We start from the raw sequence: 20,032 nt of genomic DNA on the forward strand, positions 1-20,032 counted from the left end.
GGCTGCAGACACAGTACCTCCGTGTCAGCAGCTATCGGGAAAGGGTGAGGGAGCCTGTGTATGTGAAGGCGCACGTCTGTCTCTTCCAGGACACAAAGGGAATTTCAGCTCAGACTCTCCGACAGCTGGAGTCCCTGCTGAGAACCCAACGGGAGCAGATAGCCCGAAGCTTTCGTGAATTTCGGAGTCTGAGGGAGAAACTCAATAAGGAAGTGACCAGCAGAGTGAAGCAGAGATGGGAGAGTACCGCTGGGGGGTCCCAGCCAGAAGGCCAGCCTCCAGGTAATCAGGGCAGGTGGGCTTTGAGACCACAGGAGAGGATTCCATTCTGGCTGTGGCTTGTTTGCATAGAAGGAGGGAGCTTCCCCTGCCCCCGTCTGGGATGTTTTTCTGACCAGTAGAGCTTGTGGAATCCTCAAGGGTAAATGAATCCTGAGGTCCTCATTTGGAGAAACAGAGTCATGGGAGGAGCTGGGTTGAGACAGTTAAAGGATGATGAGGTTCCTTTCCTCAGTTGTGGCTGAGCATGACCAGGACACCCATTCTGTCTCATGCCCAGCAGGTGATGGCTGAGCTCTTGGTGCATAGAACTTTTGCCAAGTGCAGCCTGCATATCTCCTGGGGACCTCAGAGATGGTTTTAGTTGGTACATGGACCAATTATTTTACAACTTATTCTTTCTTTCTTTTCACATGAATTGGGGGAACAATCCTAGCATACAATCATGTGAGGTAATAGAATTATTTCTTGTATAAGTATAAAGCAAGGATTTTATGTTTAGAGTGCAGTTGTTTAATGTAAAATGTTAAAGAGACCACAGAACGGGTCATATAAGAATATGGTAAAAATCAGAAGCTCCATCCAAAGTCAACTTCCTGACCTTAAGGTTTCTGAAGCTAGGACAGTTCTTGGCACTGCAGACATCTCTGACAGACAGTTGGCTTTCCTGCCTGTGACTGAGCTTGTGTTCCTTTGCTCATTTGCCCAAATATCTCTAACTTAGTATAGTGTCTGCTTTGCTTGACTTTGTACCAGGACCTGCCCTGCCACATGAGAATCTAGGGAGGACTAGAAGGTGTGAGCTACACAGACACCGGCTGTGTCTGTCCGCCGAGTGCACACTCAGGAGGGGGAGGAGAACGTAGGGAGGACCAGGAGATGTGAGCCACAGACACAGGGGTGCTGGACACTCAGGAGGGGGAGGAGGAGAGGGATTTGGAGAGGAAGAATGGAAATGTCCTCAGACTTCTGGCTTTCAGGGGAAAGAAAGGGTGTCTTGCTTCTTCTAGGTACCACCTTTTTTTTCCATTGCTGTCATCAGAGAGTCAGGAGAGCACCTCCCTTGTCTCCATTGCCCCTTCCCTAGCTTTGGGATTCAAGCCATTAACTGTGATGAAACACACATCTTCATGACACTTTGTGGACCTTTCCTTCCTGCTCACATTCCCCACAAGCCCTTTGCTGATGCTCGCCTCTGTCTGCTTCGAGTCTAAGCAGTTCTCAACCTGTGGGTCGCGACCCCTTTGGGGGGTCGAACTCCCTTTTCACAGGGTCGCATAACAGATAGCCTGCAAATCAGATATTTAGTTACGATTCATAGCAATAGCAAAATTACAGTTATGAAGTAGCAATGAGATAATCTTGTGGTGTGTGTGTGTGTGTGTGTGTGTAGGGGGTTGCCGCAACATGAGGAACTATATTAAAGGGTTGCAGCCTTAAGACGGTTGAGAACCACTGGCTTAGACCTCACCCCTTTCTCGGGAGCTTGCGGTGAGATGCAGCGGAGGCAGTGGCTGATGGACGGCTATTGCGACGATCACGCAGTCGAGGGCAAGGTCCTCCATAGCTCCGAGCCTCTGTAAAGCAGAATGACATTGCCTGAAGGTGGGCTGGGGGCCGGGGAGGGGTGGGCACAGAGCTATGCAAAGAGCTTCGCTTAGTGTCTGGTACACAGTAGCTGTAAGTTCTTGTTTCCTCCCAGTAGGCTTGTTTTGGCCTTTCTCCTCTCTTCATCTTGCCCCTCCCCACTTATGAATAAACACATCCTCTGAGAGCGGTGTATCACAGGCATGTTTGACCTTGAGCTATTGCAGTAAGCAGCACTTCGTGATGAACTTGGTGCATGCATGTTAGTTACATGCAAAGCACTTACTCTAGCATCCTGTGATACAGTTTCTCTCCAGTTCGCTTCCCATGACCAAACATCACTGGACCCCTTGTTTCCTAATGGAAACAAGGTGGTATCTAATTGCCTTCTAATTGTCTGCCATGGGCATGGCAACCTTTCCTGTGATTTAAAGGTTCTGGCAGCTCTTGGTTGTCGTGTGGTCCTGCAGTGACCTCTGGTGGCAGCAGAGTTTTCCTACAGGGCCTCTTGCGTTCAAGGTTGGGAGCAAAGTCAGCCTGGGTGTGCAGACTGGTTGACTCCTCCGGTCGTCTGTAATGATGGCATGACCCGGGGACATCAAATACTCTCCAAGTCTCTGACGAAACTGGAGCTTTGTCCTGGTAGAGGGACTTAAGATATAGGGCGACTGTCAAATGTACTGTGGCTTCATCATTTCTGGTGTTAGACTTTCTTCTGTGTTATTTCAGGACTACAGGCCCAACATTGGCATGTTCTTCAAGTCATTCCTTTCTGTGTTTCTAGTCAAAAGCCAGCGGACCACACTGGCCACAAGGGAGGCCCGGCCAAAGACCAGGACCCCGAGTGTGGCACTGCCATCCAAGCCAGCAGAGCCTTCTACACCAGCTCGTCCGAGCCATAGCAGCCGTGGCCCTGGCCTCCCCCAGGTGTCCACCCCCATTCCACGCCCCAGAGTGCATGGACCCTCCAGTACCCCTGTTTCCCCTGGGCCTGGGCTGAGGTGAGCTCTAGACTTTGCCCTCTTGTGGGGTCTGAGGTGATGGCTTCTGGCCTCTGGAATCCTGCCCTAGACCCTTACAGAGCTCTGTATTACAAGGGAGGGATGGGGACAGATGTGAATATTGAAGATACCTCAGGCAGTGTTCAACCTGAGCCTCTGAGAAGAGACGGGGCTTCCTTCACTCCTGTTGAGGCAGATCTACCCTTCCCTTCCCATCTCTTCCTCCAATCCATGACTATAGTGGGAGGGTGGGGCCTCAGGTCCTCTGGGCTTTATACTTCGCCTGAGGGAGCAGGGCTAGTTTGGGGAAACTCAGAAAGCCAAAGTCTGGCTTCTAAATTTTTCTTTCTGATCTGTGTCCCTTTCATTTTGTCTCGCAGCAGCACTCCCCCTTTTAGTTCTGAAGAGGAACCAGAAGAAGATGTTGTACAGCGTGTGTCTCTTCAGCCCCCCAAAGTTCTTTCCAGGTCTGCACCCCAGCCGGAGGACAACTGGGGCTGGTCTGACACTGAGACCTCAGAGGAGAGTGCCCAGCCCTCTGCCAAGGGCTCTGGTGGGCTGGCTTCCTCAGGTGAGTCTTTCTCCTGCCTCAGTTTCTCTGCGCCCTGGAAAACCCTTCACCTTCTTCCGGGGAGTTCTGATTTGGCTCAGAAAATGCCAGGAGGAAGTTAGGCCTGGGCAAGAGTTATTTTGCCCCCTGTTTTTGTCTCTGAGTTGTCTAAATGTTGGAGGTTTTATCTAGTAGAGAAGGCCCTCTAAGGAATAGGTCCCTTTGGGGCTATTTGGGAGAGATAGAAGGTAGCTGGAAGCCCCGAGGGCGTCTCCAGCAACAGTGACAGCAGCATTTTATCCAGGTAAGAAAGTTCTTTGGCATTTTCTTCAGTGATAGGCAGGGATGCCACTTGCTGATGAAAAGTGCTTTATAGAGACTTAAGCTAAGGGTTCTGGTAATTGGGGTTAATTATTAATTCTTTAAACTTACCATGCTCTATCTAGTAGGTCATTACAATGATGAGTTGAACATTTCTCTTCGCAAAGTAGTAGCGTCTGCTCCCAGCCGTTCAAGGTTCCCTTATAAAACTACCGACAGAAGTGAGGCCCCTGCCTTAGGTTGTGTTTCTTAACTCTGGCTGAGTCAGAGAATATAGGGCTTACAGTTTTGACTTTGCAAAGCTGGAAGGAGAGGCAGTGGAGTCTGCAGTCAGTCAGTGCCTGTCATGGAGTCTGCACTGCTTCTTCTTGTCTGCGGCATACCCGAGCCTGCGAACCTCTCAGAAGCCACCAGGACTAGCTTTCTGGAGGCTCGAGGCCTCAGGTGGGAGGACAGGCTGGGAAGCTGGTGGACCTGGGAGCCACGAGTCTTTGGTACAGTTCTGGCCCTGTTACTCCCTGCTTGCCCTTGTGCAAAGCTTCTGGTTTCTTTGTTGGAAAAGAACAGATTTTAATAAGACGATTAATAAGAGGTCAAAGAACACAGTGCTTGGCTCATACTAGGAATTGAATAAACATTTGTGTCTTTTAAAGATTCATTTTATTTTTAATTATGTGCAAGTCTGTGTGTGGATATGTGCAAGTGAGTGCAGATGCCTGTGGAGGCCAGAGGAGGGCGCTAATCCCTTGAAACCTGGAGTTACAGGTGCCTGTGAGCTAGCTGATGGCAATCAAACTCAGATCCTCTGCAAAGGAGGTAGAGGCTCCTAACTGCTGAGCTGTCTTTCCAGTCCCAATCAATACAAAGATCAATCATCCAGTGATCAATCATCCAAGGGCTGTTATAGCTCTAACAGTCTGCAAAGATCCTTAGCATTTGAATCCAGAGTGTCGTGTGATGTTTGTGCCGCGCTTCTCTGTTGTCTTGGTGCGCCTGAGTGGGGGCCCATTGAAGATCTGAGTTACTGATTAACTCCTTCTTCCTGCATGGAATTTGTAGGAAATCGTGCCTGTGATACTAATATTTGATCTCTGTGTCTTTGGTGAAGTTTGTTGAAGGAAGACGTAGGAGTCACTTTTACTTTACTGTGACTAAAATACCCAAGAATAGCTTCGAGGGAGGGATTCTTTATTTTGGAGCATGGTTTCCAGATACCAGCTCATCATTGTAGGGGGGTCTATGGAGCAGATCACATCCTGGCAGGCAGGAATCCAGAGAAAGGGGCACAGGAAAAAAAACCAGGATCTGCCCACAGTAACCCACTCCTTCCAACTAGCTCCCACCTTCTACCTTTCCCCGCACCTCCAAAATGTCACCCCAGTAAGTATCTATTAAGGGACCAATCCACCAATTAGATCAGAGCCCTCATGACCTAACTGCCTTTGATAATGTCTCTACTAATTCCCTCGGCCAGTCAAGCTGACAAGATTAACCATCATATGTCACCTGATGTACAATCTTTGTAGTTCACAAATTAAACAGAAGCCCCCCTCAGATTCATCAGAGGGACAGTGTCCACCAGCAGCCGTGTCATAAGTCAGCAGTTACATTATCAAGGCATTCTTATTGTTATATATTTTTATTTATTTATTTTTTAATTACCAAAGCATTCTAAGCCCATATAACCAGACTAGTTTTAGCCTGGGTCTTCCCTGTCTCTTTTTCCCTCTTTTTTTTTTGGGTGAGGGGAGATACTAATTCTGTCTTCTTCCTCTTGACTCTTGCTCCATTCTTTCTGTCCAGGTTGGAGACTAGATATGGTCCAAAGGGGCAAAGTGTTTGTTTCCCAGGCTCGTCCCACTAATGTGACTCCTTGCCCCCTTCCAGGAACTCTGGTGCAGTCGATGGTCAAAAACCTTGAGAAGCAGCTTGAAACGCCAGTGAAGAAGCCCTCCGGAGGGGTCAGTATGTTCTTAAGGCCCAATGCTGCCCTTCAGAGGTCTTCCACGCCAGCAAGGAAGTCTCAGGTAGGACACTTACAGATGGCCCTGCATTCCATGGAGAGCAGCTCCAAATGTGAAGGCACTGGGGTGAAGGCTGGGAAAAGACTGAGCAAGTGTCAGCTCTGACATGTCCCGAGAAGGACATTGCATGTGACCTTGTCTCCTTTGTCCCTCTGTATGTGGAAAGATGGCCACTTTGGATGTTAAAAAAAAAAAAAAAAAACCCTTTGGTTCATTAGGTAAGTTCTTTCTGGGGAGATTTATTTTCTAGTCTCCTGCCTCCGAGAGTCTCCTGCTTCTGAGAGCCTCCTGTTGTGGTTGCTGTCTTCCTGTGCTGTCTCTCCCATACTGGGCCCCTCCCCAGCCCTTACTTCACAGAAGACCCCCAAAAGGGGCTGGGTATAAAGCACTGCCCACTATCAGAGTGGTGCCACACAGCACGTCAGACGGGGACATGTAGACACCTTGTTCCAACTATTTAAGGTGGTGGGTGCCTCACCGCTGCACACCTTGGTGGCTGCCCTCCCTCAGGTGCAGCTGCCATGGAGTGTGCAGACTTAGCACTCACAGGAGCTCCAGGCTCTTTTTTGCCACCTTGTCCCTCCCTCAGGGAACAGCTGCCACTTTCTGTTAGCTTCTAGGGTAGGAAAACATAGAACTTTTTCCCGCCACTCCATTTGCAGAGGATGAAGATGCTGCCCTAAGCAACAGAGGAGGAGTGAGCAGTTGTCTTTTTAGTGCTGCTGATGGAACCCAGGGCCTCCCACCCGCCAAACAGGCACTGTCACTGAGCAGTCCCCATAGTCTCCCGCTTCGTGTTTTATAACAGTACCCTGACATACCTTTTCTTATCACACAGTTTGTATGTTTGGCTCATCTTGGAGTTTATGTAGAGCCCCAAGTTCTTCTGCTCTCCATTTAGAAAGAGCACCAATAATCTACATTAGACAGAGGTGCTTCCCAGGCCCTGGATGGGCTCTTCTTGTATGCCAGGATGAAATAGCTGGAATGTTGTTCCCCATCTCCTCTCAAGTTCAGCGTTTTCCAGGCATCTGAGCACCAGTCTGCGAGGAAAGGTCCTTTTGACTAAGGTGCATTCATCTCAAGAGTGTCAAATGTTAAAGGCTTCCAGTTCTGACAATGTGAGGAGCTAAAATCTGCATATACTATCACCCCATCTATCTTTTCATCATACACTGTGTCGGTCTCCTCATGGAGCGTGTAAGCATCTCCAAGCTCCTCCTGCTCTGCTGTGGGTGGGCACTAATAGTTTACTGTAGATAGATGGTGATGGGAACATGCCCAGGTTCACATGCAAACATGAGCAACCAGGTCTACCCATAAACCTCTCCAGGGTGCTTGCCTTGGCCTCATTAGTAGGAAGCCAGTCCTGTTTCAATCACTGTGGCCCCGAGTCTCTGATGCAGGTTTTCAGAGGTGGGGAGCTTAGAAGACAGGACCAGGAGTCACCTCTTCTCATCGCTTTAGTCTGAAGCATCACTTTCTCCTATTTCTGTCTTGGATGTTGCTGAACATTCTATCATCCTCCTACACTTATCAAAATCTATCTTCTTCTCCTCTTTTACCTCTGTAGCTTTCTGAGGATGAGAGTGACTTGGAGATCTCATCCTTGGAAGATCTCTCCCAGGACCTGGACCAAAGAGGAAAGCCAAAGCCGTTGTCCCAGGCAAAGCTCCCAGAGAAGTTGGATGCCAGCCCTTGGAGCTCTGGCCGACCTCGGATTCCTGGCTGGTGATTCTGTCTATGGTTGCCAGAGGGCTTAGCCCTGTTATCTGGCACGGCTCACCCTAACAGAAGAGACGGTTAGGCCTCTTGCTCCCACCAGCAGCCAAGAAGTCTTTCCCGTGAGAAGAAGCAGAGCAGGAGACAGACGGGACCTCTATGTCTTCTCAGAGGGCCCTGGTCCTGCCGCTGTCACAAGGGACTGGGGTCCTGGAGCGATGTCGTGTGTAAATGGAAGAAGGATTGTAACAGGACCTTCAGTGTTTCTTCTGGGGTGCCCATGTCCAGTGCAGTCTTACAGGAGGGGCTGTTTGTAGTCTGCAGGTCACCGTGGAGATGGGTCCTGCCTGCATCAGTCACCAGTTCCCTACTCTGTGCTGCGCTACTGAGTTGGGGTGCAGACAGAGGTAGGAAGTGCGAAGTGTCTGCTGCCAGGGCCAAGTACAGTAATCTAGGACTAGACATTACAGTCTTAGGGGGGCATGGGAAAGGCCTGTCCTAATTCTATTCCTGTTGCCAGGATAAAGCACTGACCAAAAGCAACTTATAGGAGGAAAGACTTGGTTGGGTTTATAGTTCCAGGTCACAGCCTAACACAGAGAGGCAAAGGCTGGAACCTGAAGGTAGAGCTGCTTGCTGTTCTCCACAGCATTACCTCTGACCAAGGAAGTCACTTCACAGCCAAAGAAGCATAGCAGGAACCGTGGCGGGGGCTGCGTGCTAACTGGCTCACAGCTGTCTATACTCAGCCCGTTTATACGGTTCAGGACCGCTTGTCTAGGGAAGGTACCGCTCACAGTAGGCTGGGTTCTACATCCATGAACAACCAGGACAGTCCCTCACACACGCTGCCCTCAAGCAGTCCGTCCGCTGAGGCTCTCCTCTTGGACAGTTCTCAGTTGTGACAAATTGATGTTTAGACCTAATCTGGACACCTTCCAGCCCAGACCAGGATGACCTTGGAGAAGTTCCCCGAGTTGTGACACCGGGTGGAGCTTGTTCACGGGCAAGAAGAGAGCAGTTTGGATGGAGCCTCTTGTCCCTATAGAACCACAAATTTAATTTTTGAGACCATTTCTGACATGAGTTTTTATATATAGCTTTTTTATATGACTGAATTTTTTTTGGAGGGGGGGAGTTGAGTTGTTGTTGTTGTTGTGGTTTTTTTTTTGTTTTTTGTTTTTTGTTTTTTTTTTTGACAGGGTTTCCCTGTGTAGCTCTGGCTGTCCTGGAACTCTCTATAGAGCAGGCTGGCCTTGAACTCAGCTTGCTTCTGCCTCCCAAGTGCTGAGATGCATGGTGTATATGGTATCACATGACTTAGAGTGTATTTTTTTTAGTATGAAGACATTTATTTATTATAGTGAACATTTAAATATAGAATGATGTACGTACCTCTCTGTCGTTCTTTATTATTATTTTTTTCCAGCTTTGTGGCTTGCGGGTGGTGACGAGGGGATGAAGCAGCTTCTTCCTCAGTAGCGCTGGGTTAGGGCCTTCGGGACGCAGTGATTAAACTGCAACAAGACAGCCGGCTTTACTGAGGTACTTTACCTGGGCAAGGTAAAGATGGCAGAAATGGGATCTGGCAGAGGAAGGTCATGGAGTGCAATGCAAAGTGGAAGAAAGGAAGAGGCGTGTCCTTAGTTGGCAGTCTGTGCTGTGCAGACACCATGACCACAGCCACTCTTATAAAGGAAAGCCTTGGATTGGGGCTGCCTTATAGTTTCAGAGGCTTTAGTCCATTTTCATCACGGTGGGGAGCATGGGCATGCAGGCAGACATGGTACAGGTAGCAGGAAGAGAGACACACTGCCTGACTTGGGCTTCTGAAATGTCAAAGTGTTGTGCCCAGAGTCTGGACCCCCCCAAAACCATCAAGAGACCAGATCCAATGCAAAAGCAAAGAGTCTATTTAACTATGAGATCGAACCCAGTGATGGAAGAAAAACGCTGCACAGAGCAAAGGTGGTGGCTGGTTAGGGGGAGGGATAGGGCCATATCGGTGTAAAGGAAACAGTTCAGTGAGGTCACGGCAAAGGACTCTGCATGGACCCTGGACACAGGTGCGCAGGGAGGTGATTGTCAGGGACCCCTCAAGTCTCAGGGCTTCCTGGGAGATGATCCTTGTGGGGCGAAGAATAAAACTCGGTCAGCACCAATTTTATAGGCGCTGGGTCAAAACGTCCAGAGTCTGGCCTCTCGGTTTGCTTTTCTTACACATTTAAGCACAGTAAAACTTTGGAAAAAGGGTTCCATATGACAGTTACCACAACAAAGCTTTAGGCAGAGCTACATAGAAACTCCCTAGCAAAGTCGCAAAGAACCCTGACCATTGCAGTAAGAATGAGTTCTATTGGCTGATAAACTGCTGGGGGCTCTGGCCTAGAGAGGAGAGGTTTGTAATAAGGATGGGATCTGTTGATGAGTGCAAAGTACATGGGACTATCTTAGGGCTTCTCTTGCTGTGAAGAGACACCATGACCATGGCAACTCTTATAAAGAAAAACACTTAATTGAGGTGACTCACTCACAGTTTCAGAGGTTCAGCCCATTATCATGGTGGAGAGCATGGTGGCATGCAGGCAGATGTGGTGCTGGAGGAATAGCTGAGAATCCTACATCTTGCAGTCAACAGGAAGTCAGTTGAGACACTGGCGGTATCTCGAGCATAGGAAATCTCAAAGCTTGCACCCACAGTGACACACTTCTTCCAACAAGGCCATACCCACTCCAACAAAGTCACACCTCCTAATAGTGCCTCTCTGAGCGTATGGGGGCCAATTTCATTCAAACTACCACAGGGGCCTCTTTCATAAGGACGAGTTCTAGTCACTGAGAGACAAAGGTCAGGATTTGGGGGAAATTCGAATGGAGGCTCGCCCCAGAGAATAGCAAAGCATCACCAGGTCATTTGACCTTTTTAACTCTAGTATTCCAGGGGACCAGGTGTTATTCATTTCCTTCTGTTGAAGAAAATAGGACCACGTGCTTGACAAACCTGGTGCCTCCAGTGTTTTAAGAGGAGCCTCCTACAGGTAATTATTTCCCTTTGAGGATCTCATACCATTGACAGTTGACATGCATGATGGCTATCCCAGGAGCTATGTGATGAGGAAGAAGGATCAGCATGTCTGGAACGGTGGGCGCTCTCTCAGATCCTGCCAACATCTTACTCGGGTTGAGTGAAGTGATGCTTGTGGTATCGCGTCCCTGCTTCTCCGTCACACTCTGACCTCACAGAACTCTGAGCAGCACACCTCTAGTGCCATGTATGCTCTGAGATCTGCTCTTTGTCTCTGGGCTGTGTCTGCTTCTGTGGACTGTCGCAAAGTCGGCTTGCTGGGGAGAACCAGGGTGGGCGGGGCAAAACCTGCTCGGTGTAGAAAGGGATAGAGGGGATTGATTAGGGGAACTGACTCCACTCCCACATGGTGGAGGCTGAGGAATCCGGCGATAGGACACCCGGAAGCTGCAGACTCCTGGAAAACAGTGGTGTGGTTCAGTGCAAGAGCTCAGGCATGAGAATCAGGAGAACTCAGGTGCAGGTGCCAGTCAAAGGCCAGGGCCTGAGGACCAGGGAGGTACATTTCTCAGAAAGAATGATGAGCGAATCAATCTGGAGGTTTGATTTCCTTTCCTTTCCTTTCCTTTCCTTCCCTTCCCTTCCCTTCCCTTCCCTTCCCTTCCCTTCCCTTCTTTGTTCTTTTGGGACAGGGTTTCTCTGTATAACCCTGGCTGTCCCAGTGCTCACTCTGTAGACCAGGCTGGCCTCGAACTCACAGAGATCCACCTGCTTCTGCCTCCCAAGTGCTGAGATTAAAGGTGTATGTGCCATCACTGCCCAGCTGAGTTTTGATTTTCAAGGAAAAGAAGACAAAGCCACAGAGAGGGGAGATTGCTGGGATAACATAACATCGGATGCCTGCTCTTGGCCCCAAATCCTTATGAATATTGACTGACCTAGCCTCACAGCAATCTGTCAGGCTGGTGTACGCATTTTAGGGCCGAGGCCATCACTGGAGTTTTGCCACCAGTAGGTGGTGCACCTGGACTGTGACCTGGGCAGCCTGCTCCTGCAAGTCTCCTGACCCCCATTCTTTGCTTCCTCTTGCTACCAAGGCTGTCACTCATCTTGCAGTGTTTTAGCATTGTGGTCCATGGAAAATGCAATCATTTTTCTAAAGTTAGATTCTTTTTATTTTTTTCTATTGTCCATTTTGAAAACTTTCATCGGTTGCCTAATGATATTCAGAAGCGTTTTGAAAAAAAGTTGGCATGGTTAACTTTTTGTTGCTATTTTCATCTTTATTATGGAAAATGCCAAGCATATATACAAAATAATCGAGCAATGCAGTCATGAGCTCCATGCCCCCTGTTTCTCAGCTTTAACAATCACCAGCACAAGAAGAGTCTGTTTCCCTGCGTCCCTCTCATCGCCTTCCCAAGTGATCATCCGAGCACATCTGCAACCATGTCTCTGTTCTGAAAGGCACCCCCTTTCCAAAAACAGCCAATCTACCACCACCACAACCAGCAAAAGTTAATACGATTTTTCTAAATATCATAGAACATTTAGTATCCCCAAGTTCTCAATTTCTATGCAAGTCTTTTAACCTACAGATGCCTTTTTAAAATTTCTCTTTCCTGGGACCAGCATGACACTGTTTATTCCCCCTCCTTTAGTTTTTTTTTTTTTTTTTTTTGGTTTTTCGAGACAGGGTTTCTCTGTGGCTTTGGAGCCTGTCCTGGAACTAGCTCTGTAGACCAGGCTGGTCTCGAACTCACAGAGATCCGCCTGCCTCTGCCTCCCGAGTGCTGGGATTAAAGGCGTGCACCACCACCGCCCGGCCCCTCCTTTAGTTTTTATTGTCACAAAAACATACAGCATAACCATGACCACTTGAACATTTTTTAAACAAACAGGAGATCCAATACTTTCTTCTGGCCTACACAAGTACCAGGCATACAAACACACATGCAAGCAAACGCTTGCACTCATAAAAGAAATAAGGAGATAAAAGGAAAGGTTCCATTTTGTTCATATGCCCACTTTATTCATTCGTTGGTGATACAACACAAAGAAATGATAAATGTTTGGGTGGAAGTGTCACCCCAGCCCCTGGCATCCATATACCCCAAAGAGTCTAAAATGTTTGGGTTAAGGCCACACCACAGCCACTGGCATCCTTACATCCAAAGAGTCTGGAGTGTTTGGGTGGAAATTCCATCTTAAGGCCCCTCCCCTGGGAGTTGCCTCAGTCCAGACTCCACCTCCCAGAAAGCCCGCCAAACAATGACCTCCTCCCCAGAGATGCTCAAGACCACTCCCACAGGGGAGTTAAATTGTATTCCAGAGAACGAACACGTGGTTTTCTGGTCTTCCTTTCCTGTCTCCTCTCTGAGGGATTGGAAGGCCACCCGGGAGCATTGGTATCCATTAAACTTGGACTTTTTCTAATTTGGTTTGATTTGGTCTGATTTGGATTATTGTGTTGGTGGACATGATGGAAATGCTAATCACATATTTTATCATTACTTATTGTATACATTTATTGGAGTATGCTATAGTTCATAAGTATGTGTAGTGACATTTCATTTGTATTTTAATAAATAAAGCTTGTCTGAGGATCAGAAAAGTAAAACAGCCACACTGGCCAGTCTTACAGACTAGACAACAATGACACACACCTTTAATCCCAGTAGCCACACTCTCTTGCCTTGGAAACTAGGTAGTAGTGGTGCAAGCCCTTAATCCCATAGCTAGAGAGGAACAAGACAGGAGGAGACAGCTCAATCTCATTCTGAGATTCCTGGAGGCAGGATCACCATTTTCGGACTGAGGTTGAGGTAAGAAGTGACTGGCTGCTTTGCTTTTCTGGGCTTCAGGTTGAACCCCAATATCTGTCTCTGAGTTTTTTATTAATCGTACTTCAAGTATTCAAAATATTATATTTAATGAAAAGTAGAAAAAGACATAACAAAATTAAAAATTAAGCTACCATTCTATTTGTTAATTCTCTAGTGCTATGTGTCAAAAGCAGACAGATGCTTGTGGGCTCGGGCTCTCAGCGGCATCCACAGTGAAGGCCAAGAGCAACTCAAATAACCTATGCTTTGAAAACGTTGGGTTTTAAGCCAGGCAATGGTAGCACACACCTTTAATCCCAGCACTTGGGAGGCAGAGGTAGGCGGATCTCTGTGTGTTCGAAGCTAGTCTGGTCTACAAAGAGAGTTTTAGGACAGTCAGGCTGTTACACAGAGAAATTTTGTCTTGAAAAACCAATGACCGGAACAAACACACACACAAAAAAAACAAGAACAAAACACCCCAAAACAGACCACTTGTTTTAATTGTGACAAAGCCCCCACAAAACCTTCAGTACTAACCATTTCTAACTGGGGGTTCTGTTTGGTGGTATTAAGCATATTTACATGGTTGGGCAGCTGATTGTCAGGATTTTTTTTCATCTTCCTCAAATAAAACTTTATTCCAGGCTTTAGAGTTATTCCCCCTTGTCTGTATCACTCTATGTCAGATTGCAAAGACAAGGATGGGAGGCAGGCAAGTGCAAAGGATGACTTAGCAACCGGGGACCTCACTTGACTTGAGCTGTGCACACATACCTCTTTCCCAACAGTGCACTTAACAGCCCGTGGCTCCCACCTGTAGCATTAAAGGCCTAGGGCTTCATTTGAGTTCTGCCTCCAGTAGGTGGTAGCAGAACAAAGGCTTATGGTCACTCACACCCATAGGGTCCCTGGTAACCGCTAGTAAGTCCGCCTTTGTGGCCAAACATGCCCTAGGACATAGAAATTAGGAACAGTAGGACAATCTAGCTTGGAATAGTTTGGGGTGCATGCACACTCAATAAGGCAAACTGTGTGCACAGAGTAAAGTTTTAGGGAAAACTCCATCTTAGGACTATGTCTGGTTGAGCAGGCATGTCACTAAAACCCAAAGCATCGTTGGAAAGAACATGTGATAGGAATAAGGCTTTGTATGTAATTCAAGTTTTTTAATCAAAACAGGAAACCACCCATGCTGTGCCCCTTGGCAAATGCCTCCCCCTCCTCCTCTGGGACCCACAAAAGAGCCCCAAACAGTAATGGGGTGCTCTTGAGCACTCTCTCTCAGGTAACCCACTGTTCTTTCAGAGCTTACTTAGACTGCACATTGCTTTGCTTTGGAGTAAAATTCTTTGTGGCTTTGCCATGTGTGTTCACTTCTTTAGTTCTTCGATCGAGATTCCTGGAAACGCCTGGCCCAGACAGACAGGAGGCATGCAGAAGTAAGCGGTCACCCTGACAGACAGGAAGTCAGAGAAAGCCTCGGCCCTGCTGTCCTTCCTGAGGCCAGGTTGTCAATCGCCCTAAGAACCTCTGGCTAGATCCCACCTCTTTAGGGTCTACCACCAAAATACTGCCACACCGAGGACCCAGCTTCTAACACATGGATCTTTGGAGACCAGTTTCCAATCATAGATGCCACCATTAGCATCACCCCCACAAACTATCCCACTGCAGAGTTACCCAAGTTCTCTGGGGAACACTGTTGACTCACAACAGCAGCTCCTGCTATAGGATGAATGGAGAGGGCTAAGGAAGGAGACTGGATCCAGACTGGAATCCTGGGAGCTCAGACTTCCCGCCTTTGGGAAGCTATGCAACCTTTGATTTGCACGTCTCTGGGGTGAAGAGGCTGGCCCTCAGTCTCCTAGACTGACAGTATTTTGCTATTTCAGGAATGCCTCTGGTTTCAGAAGTTCTTTTGTGCCTTTAAAAAGGCTAGTCAATTTACTAATTGCAACCTGAAAGTCCTTTTGATACTAAAACATTCTCTTGGTTTTTCTTTGTTCTTTGAAAAATTAGAGCTGCGGCGGCTCACAAAGCCTCAAGCCTATATTTATAATCAGCGTTTATTTTACGGTTCTGAGCCATTTGTCACGATTTTCTTTTGCTTCTTTAGAATTAGTTCTCTAGTGGTTAATGGCATACAGCAGAAATAAAACCGCTTTTGAAAAGGTCCTTTAGGAATTATGGGATTAGGGTCCACATGGCTCTTGGACAGAACTGGGTCTCAGGAGGGGAAGGCAGCCCTGTTGTGGAATATTAGCTTAAGGTGTGTAACATTTGTTTGTGCTGAGGAAGAGCTGTTAAGATGTGTTGACCTCTTTTATGTTGCATTTGTTTAACTCTGGAAAGCTGTGTTACTTTGCCGATCTAAACCACCTAATAAAGAGCTGAATGGTCAATGGCTAGGCAGGTCTAATAAAGAGCTGAATGGCCAATGGCTAGGCAGGAGAGGGCTAGGCAGGAGAGGGCTAGGCAGGGTTGGCAGGTGGAGAGAATAAAAAGAAGAATCTAGTCTTGAGAGAAGAAGAGAGAAGAGGGAGGAGTGAGCAAAGGAGAAGTAGAGAGGACGCCAGGGGCCAGCCACCCAGCCACACAACCAGCCATGGAGTAAGAAGTAAAGAAAGGTATACAGAATAGGGAAGGTAAAAGCCCAGAGGCCAGGGTAGACAGGATGATTTAAGTAACAAAAGCTAGCTAGAAACAAGCCATGCTAAGGTCGAACATTCATAAGTAAGAATAAGTCTCCATGTATTTATTTGGGAGCTGGGTGGCGGACCCCCAAAAAGTAAAGAAAATCCAACCAACTGCCTAACAATGTCCTGGGGAGACGAGAAGAGTACTGAGGGTAAAAGTGGGCGAGGCATAGCAGATTTGCTTCAGTGTAGCTGCTGGTTTGATGGTTGTAAAGAAGGAGCCAGAAAATGTCAGTTAGGACTCCAAAGGAGATGGTGGAGATGTGAACGGGGAGGCCAATGTGGGTGTCAAGCCTTAGAACACAGGGTCATATGAAAGCAAGTGGGCCTTATAACCTTAGGTTATAGGACCGGTAGGGTGGACCTGACTTAGTGTGGCTTTCATAGCTACTGCTGGTTACATCCTTTAGGGGTTGAATCCTTTGTCATGCCCCATGTAAATACTGGCTTCCAATGACTTGAAAATACCCATGAGCACAAATACCAATTTCATTCAATGTGTACAGGAAAATGTGAAGAGTATTCTGGTCTTGTGAATGAACGTTCTTCAAAATAAGCTGTGTCTGGCTGTGAATGAAAAACTCCTTGGAAGAAGTCTGTGTCTGGAATTTTGTAGGTTCAGAGGCCAATTAACTTTATCTTGGGCTACCTTTCTGGAGCAGCCATTCCTTGTCCTACTCTGTATCATAACTAACATCTCTTGATAATAAATAAAAACCTCTTAGAAGTTATTAACTTAGAACACTAGCTTCTGCTAATCCAAGAGCTAAGAATGCCACCAGATAGCATCTTAGGCCTATATAATAGCTCCCCGTGTCTCGCTATACCGACCTCTCTGATATCAACGGATGTATTTTTCACTTTCCTTGATTTATGACTTCCTCTGTTCTATAAAAACCTTGTGAAACTGCTTTCACATCGGAACATGGAATTTGGGGTAAGACAAATCTGTGTTCTCCGGCCATGGTCACGCAATTGGCTTCAGGATAAACTGTCTTATTCCTTGTAAGATGAGAGCTGAGGTTTTTCACCAACACTATATTTACTCCTTAGCACTAAAGAATCCAAATCTAGATGGACACATCTACTGACTCTCTGAAACTTTCGGCTGGGATTACTGCATTCCCAAAACTGACCTCTCCAACTGTATACAGCCCTTTTTTTCCACACACAACCACCTCTAGGAAGTGGAAATGAGGAGTGCAAGGTGTGCCATTGAGCAGGGAATGTGCAAACACTCTCCAGCAGGCCTTATAACAAGTGTGAGTGAGCAGTATCACCATGACTGGGGGCAAGAAAAGGCATTGATTGGAAGGGACCAATTGTGTAGCTCACTGAGTATCAAAGTCTGTCAGAGAAAGTCGAGGCAAGACTACAGCCAGAAGGCTGCAGAGTACCTGTAAGGAGCTGGGAGGGGTCAGGAGTCTGTTCTGGGATAACCAGGGTGAATGATGCCCACTGCCCACTCTTGAAAACCTGGGTATCGCTGTGAGCAGAACATGAGGATGGATGCTTGGGCTCACACATGGTGAAGGGCAGATCCCTGTGTTTACTATGTAAAAAGGCTGGGTGTTCACACCCTCGGCTGATCCTTGTAAACCTATTCCCTTTATGTTTCTTAAGCCCATCACAGGCAGTGTGGGTGGGACTGTGCTGTCATGGGCTTTTCCTGTTCATCAGGAAATGAAGGTCATAGGATTCTCCATGCTTTAGAACACTAAGAGAAGGCAGAGTCAGAGAGAAGCCATATAGCCTCACTGTAGACAGACGCTGGAAATTTACCCGGTAAGCCACAGCCTCCTGGCGATACAGATTGATGGAGATGAGTTAATTTAAGATATGAGTTAGATAGAAATACGCTTAAGCTTTTGGCCAAACAGTGTTGTAAATAATGTAGTTTCTGTGTGATAATTTCCTGTCTGGGCAGTTGGGAACAAACAAACCGTTTTCTTACAATATTCCTGGGCATTAAGCTAGATTGTCTGGATACAATTTAAGCATTTTAATTTACAAATGTTTGTAACCTTAAGAAATCACATGTAGCTACATTATAGGGTAAAATTCAACAAGCAGGAGTTCATACTTAGAACTGTTCACTTAGTTTGGGCCTGCAAGGTCTGAGAACACAGCTGAGGTTCCCTGTGATTTAAAATGTGTTTATTATTGTTATGAAGCTATAATTCATACAACATAACCTCGTCACTTTAAAGTGTAGATTTAAGCTATCTGCACAATATCATATAATTCTTTCCACTATTATTCCATTTAATGTTGTTTGTTTTTTAATTAAAAAGTCCTGGAAGTGCTCCCTGGTTCTTTCGCTCTGCTTCTAGAGCAAGATTTACTGCATATGAAGAAGGCAGGGAAAAACTTTTATTTGGTGGGTCACTCATGTAGCTCTGAATGACAATAAACCTGACAAAAGGTCCTGGGTCTTCAGTTCCCATCAAATCCCTTTCCTTAGTCACTGCCCCCACTTTCTAAGCTGCTCTAGAGAATTTGAAATCTGCCATGTTGTGTGAATTATTACTAGAAGAATCAAGGATCGAGCCACCCATCCTGCCATGAAAATTACAGGACCACTAAGGACAACACAGCTTAGAAACGGAGACTATAAGGGGCTGATTTTGCTTTTAATCAGGTTTTAATGTAGAGACAGCTGTCCTGTGGCTTTAACAAATCTTAAAGTCAGCATTCCCCTAGAGACCAACGAAAGCCAGATCCACTGTGCATTTGTGTCTTTCTGCAGAGATATGAGGTGGGATTGTAGGCAGCACAGGTAATAGCTGTCTACCCTATCAGGGCACTATCAGAACAGATCCAGAAGAACCATATCCAGGTGATGCTCCTCACACAAATTCACAAGCAGGCTGAAACAAGTCCTATTTTCATCCTGGCCATCAGCACTGCCTAGTAAAGATTCTGAAGGAGGAAGACAAGCCTTTGTACTTGCATCAACTGTGAGATTTTCTTTTATTGAAGACACTCCTACGAATTTGAAGACAACCATACCTTCTCAAAGACATCTGGCAAAAATTTTCTTGTCTTACATTCCAGATCTTTTAATTCATACTCAGGGCAAGTTCCAGGAATTCCATGCATAGGTGAATGGCGTCTATCTCATTGAGAAATGGTAGCTGTGTTGCTCTGAACAACAGTGGCCATTCTTCAAATATGAGCATCACATGGAAGGAGTGTTACGTGTATCTTCAATCTGTGCAACCAACTTGGAGGGTTGTCATTAGCCCCTGGTGACTGGGCTGCTGAAGTTCAGAGGTAAACAACTGGATCACATCCCTACATCTTTCTAGGAAGCCTCTGGGCCCTCAGTCTCCCAAAATCCTTTCCACTCCCTTTCTTGTGAATCATAAAGGTATGAAGAATAAAAATCACAGTGCATGGCAATATCATGAACCTTGAATTAGATAGACGGGATTCAGATTGCACTCCCATTAGTCACTCGACGAGAAACCAGGCAAGTCAGCTTCCCGAGCCTCAGTTTCCTCTGCTGTAACTGTGATAATGATGCTATTGTGGGAGTGGAATGGGCTAAATATTTCAAAGTTCCAGCCCGGTACTGGTACATTGTGTTTCGCATCAGAATATCAACAAATGATACTTCCCTCTTTCTTCCATATTCATTTTTTGTACCTGTTGTAGCACCTGGCATGAAATATTTGTGGAAATATTCAAATGAGTCTCTGTGGCCTTATTTCATAAGGACGTCATGAAGTTGGACCCTCTCCAGAAGCTCCCTGGGAGAACAAAAGAAGCCTTGAAACCCGTCAAAGCGCCTCGCCATCACAATCTTTGGGATGAAGCAGTGACGAGAATGATGCTATAAATAACAACAGCACTAATTGTGAAGTCAGAACTGCTAGGTGGAGAGTTGTTCTCTGAGAAGCGGCAGCGGCTGAGAAATATTAAGTATCCTGAAGCACAAGGGACAATAGTGTGACAAGAATAAGCTCCTGGGCTTGGTGGTTATTTGACAATGAC

General features: G+C 46.7%; 1 protein-coding gene across 3 annotated transcripts in view; it reads left to right on the forward strand.

Annotated features, from left to right (window-relative positions):
• The window catches only part of Dzip1l (DAZ interacting zinc finger protein 1 like), a 44,499-nt gene extending 35,653 nt beyond the window's left edge, over nucleotides 1-8,846 (forward strand). The window contains exons 13-17 of one of the 3 annotated variants that reach the window (XM_057768970.1): nucleotides 90-282; nucleotides 2,651-2,867; nucleotides 3,248-3,438; nucleotides 5,626-5,765; nucleotides 7,336-8,846. In XM_057768970.1, the coding sequence (XP_057624953.1) occupies nucleotides 90-282; nucleotides 2,651-2,867; nucleotides 3,248-3,438; nucleotides 5,626-5,765; nucleotides 7,336-7,497 (903 nt within the window). In that variant the 3' untranslated portion in view covers nucleotides 7,498-8,846. Of the gene's footprint in view, nucleotides 1-89; nucleotides 283-2,650; nucleotides 2,868-3,247; nucleotides 3,439-5,625; nucleotides 5,766-7,335 lie in introns of those variants that run through there. The other 2 variants (XM_057768971.1, XM_057768972.1) reach the window with 2 other exon arrangements.
• The last annotated feature ends 11,186 nt before the right edge of the window (nucleotides 8,847-20,032 follow it).

The sequence above is a fragment of the Chionomys nivalis genome, chromosome 4 (genome assembly GCF_950005125.1).
Source record: "Chionomys nivalis chromosome 4, mChiNiv1.1, whole genome shotgun sequence".
NCBI classification, from domain to species: Eukaryota; Metazoa; Chordata; class Mammalia; order Rodentia; family Cricetidae; genus Chionomys; species Chionomys nivalis.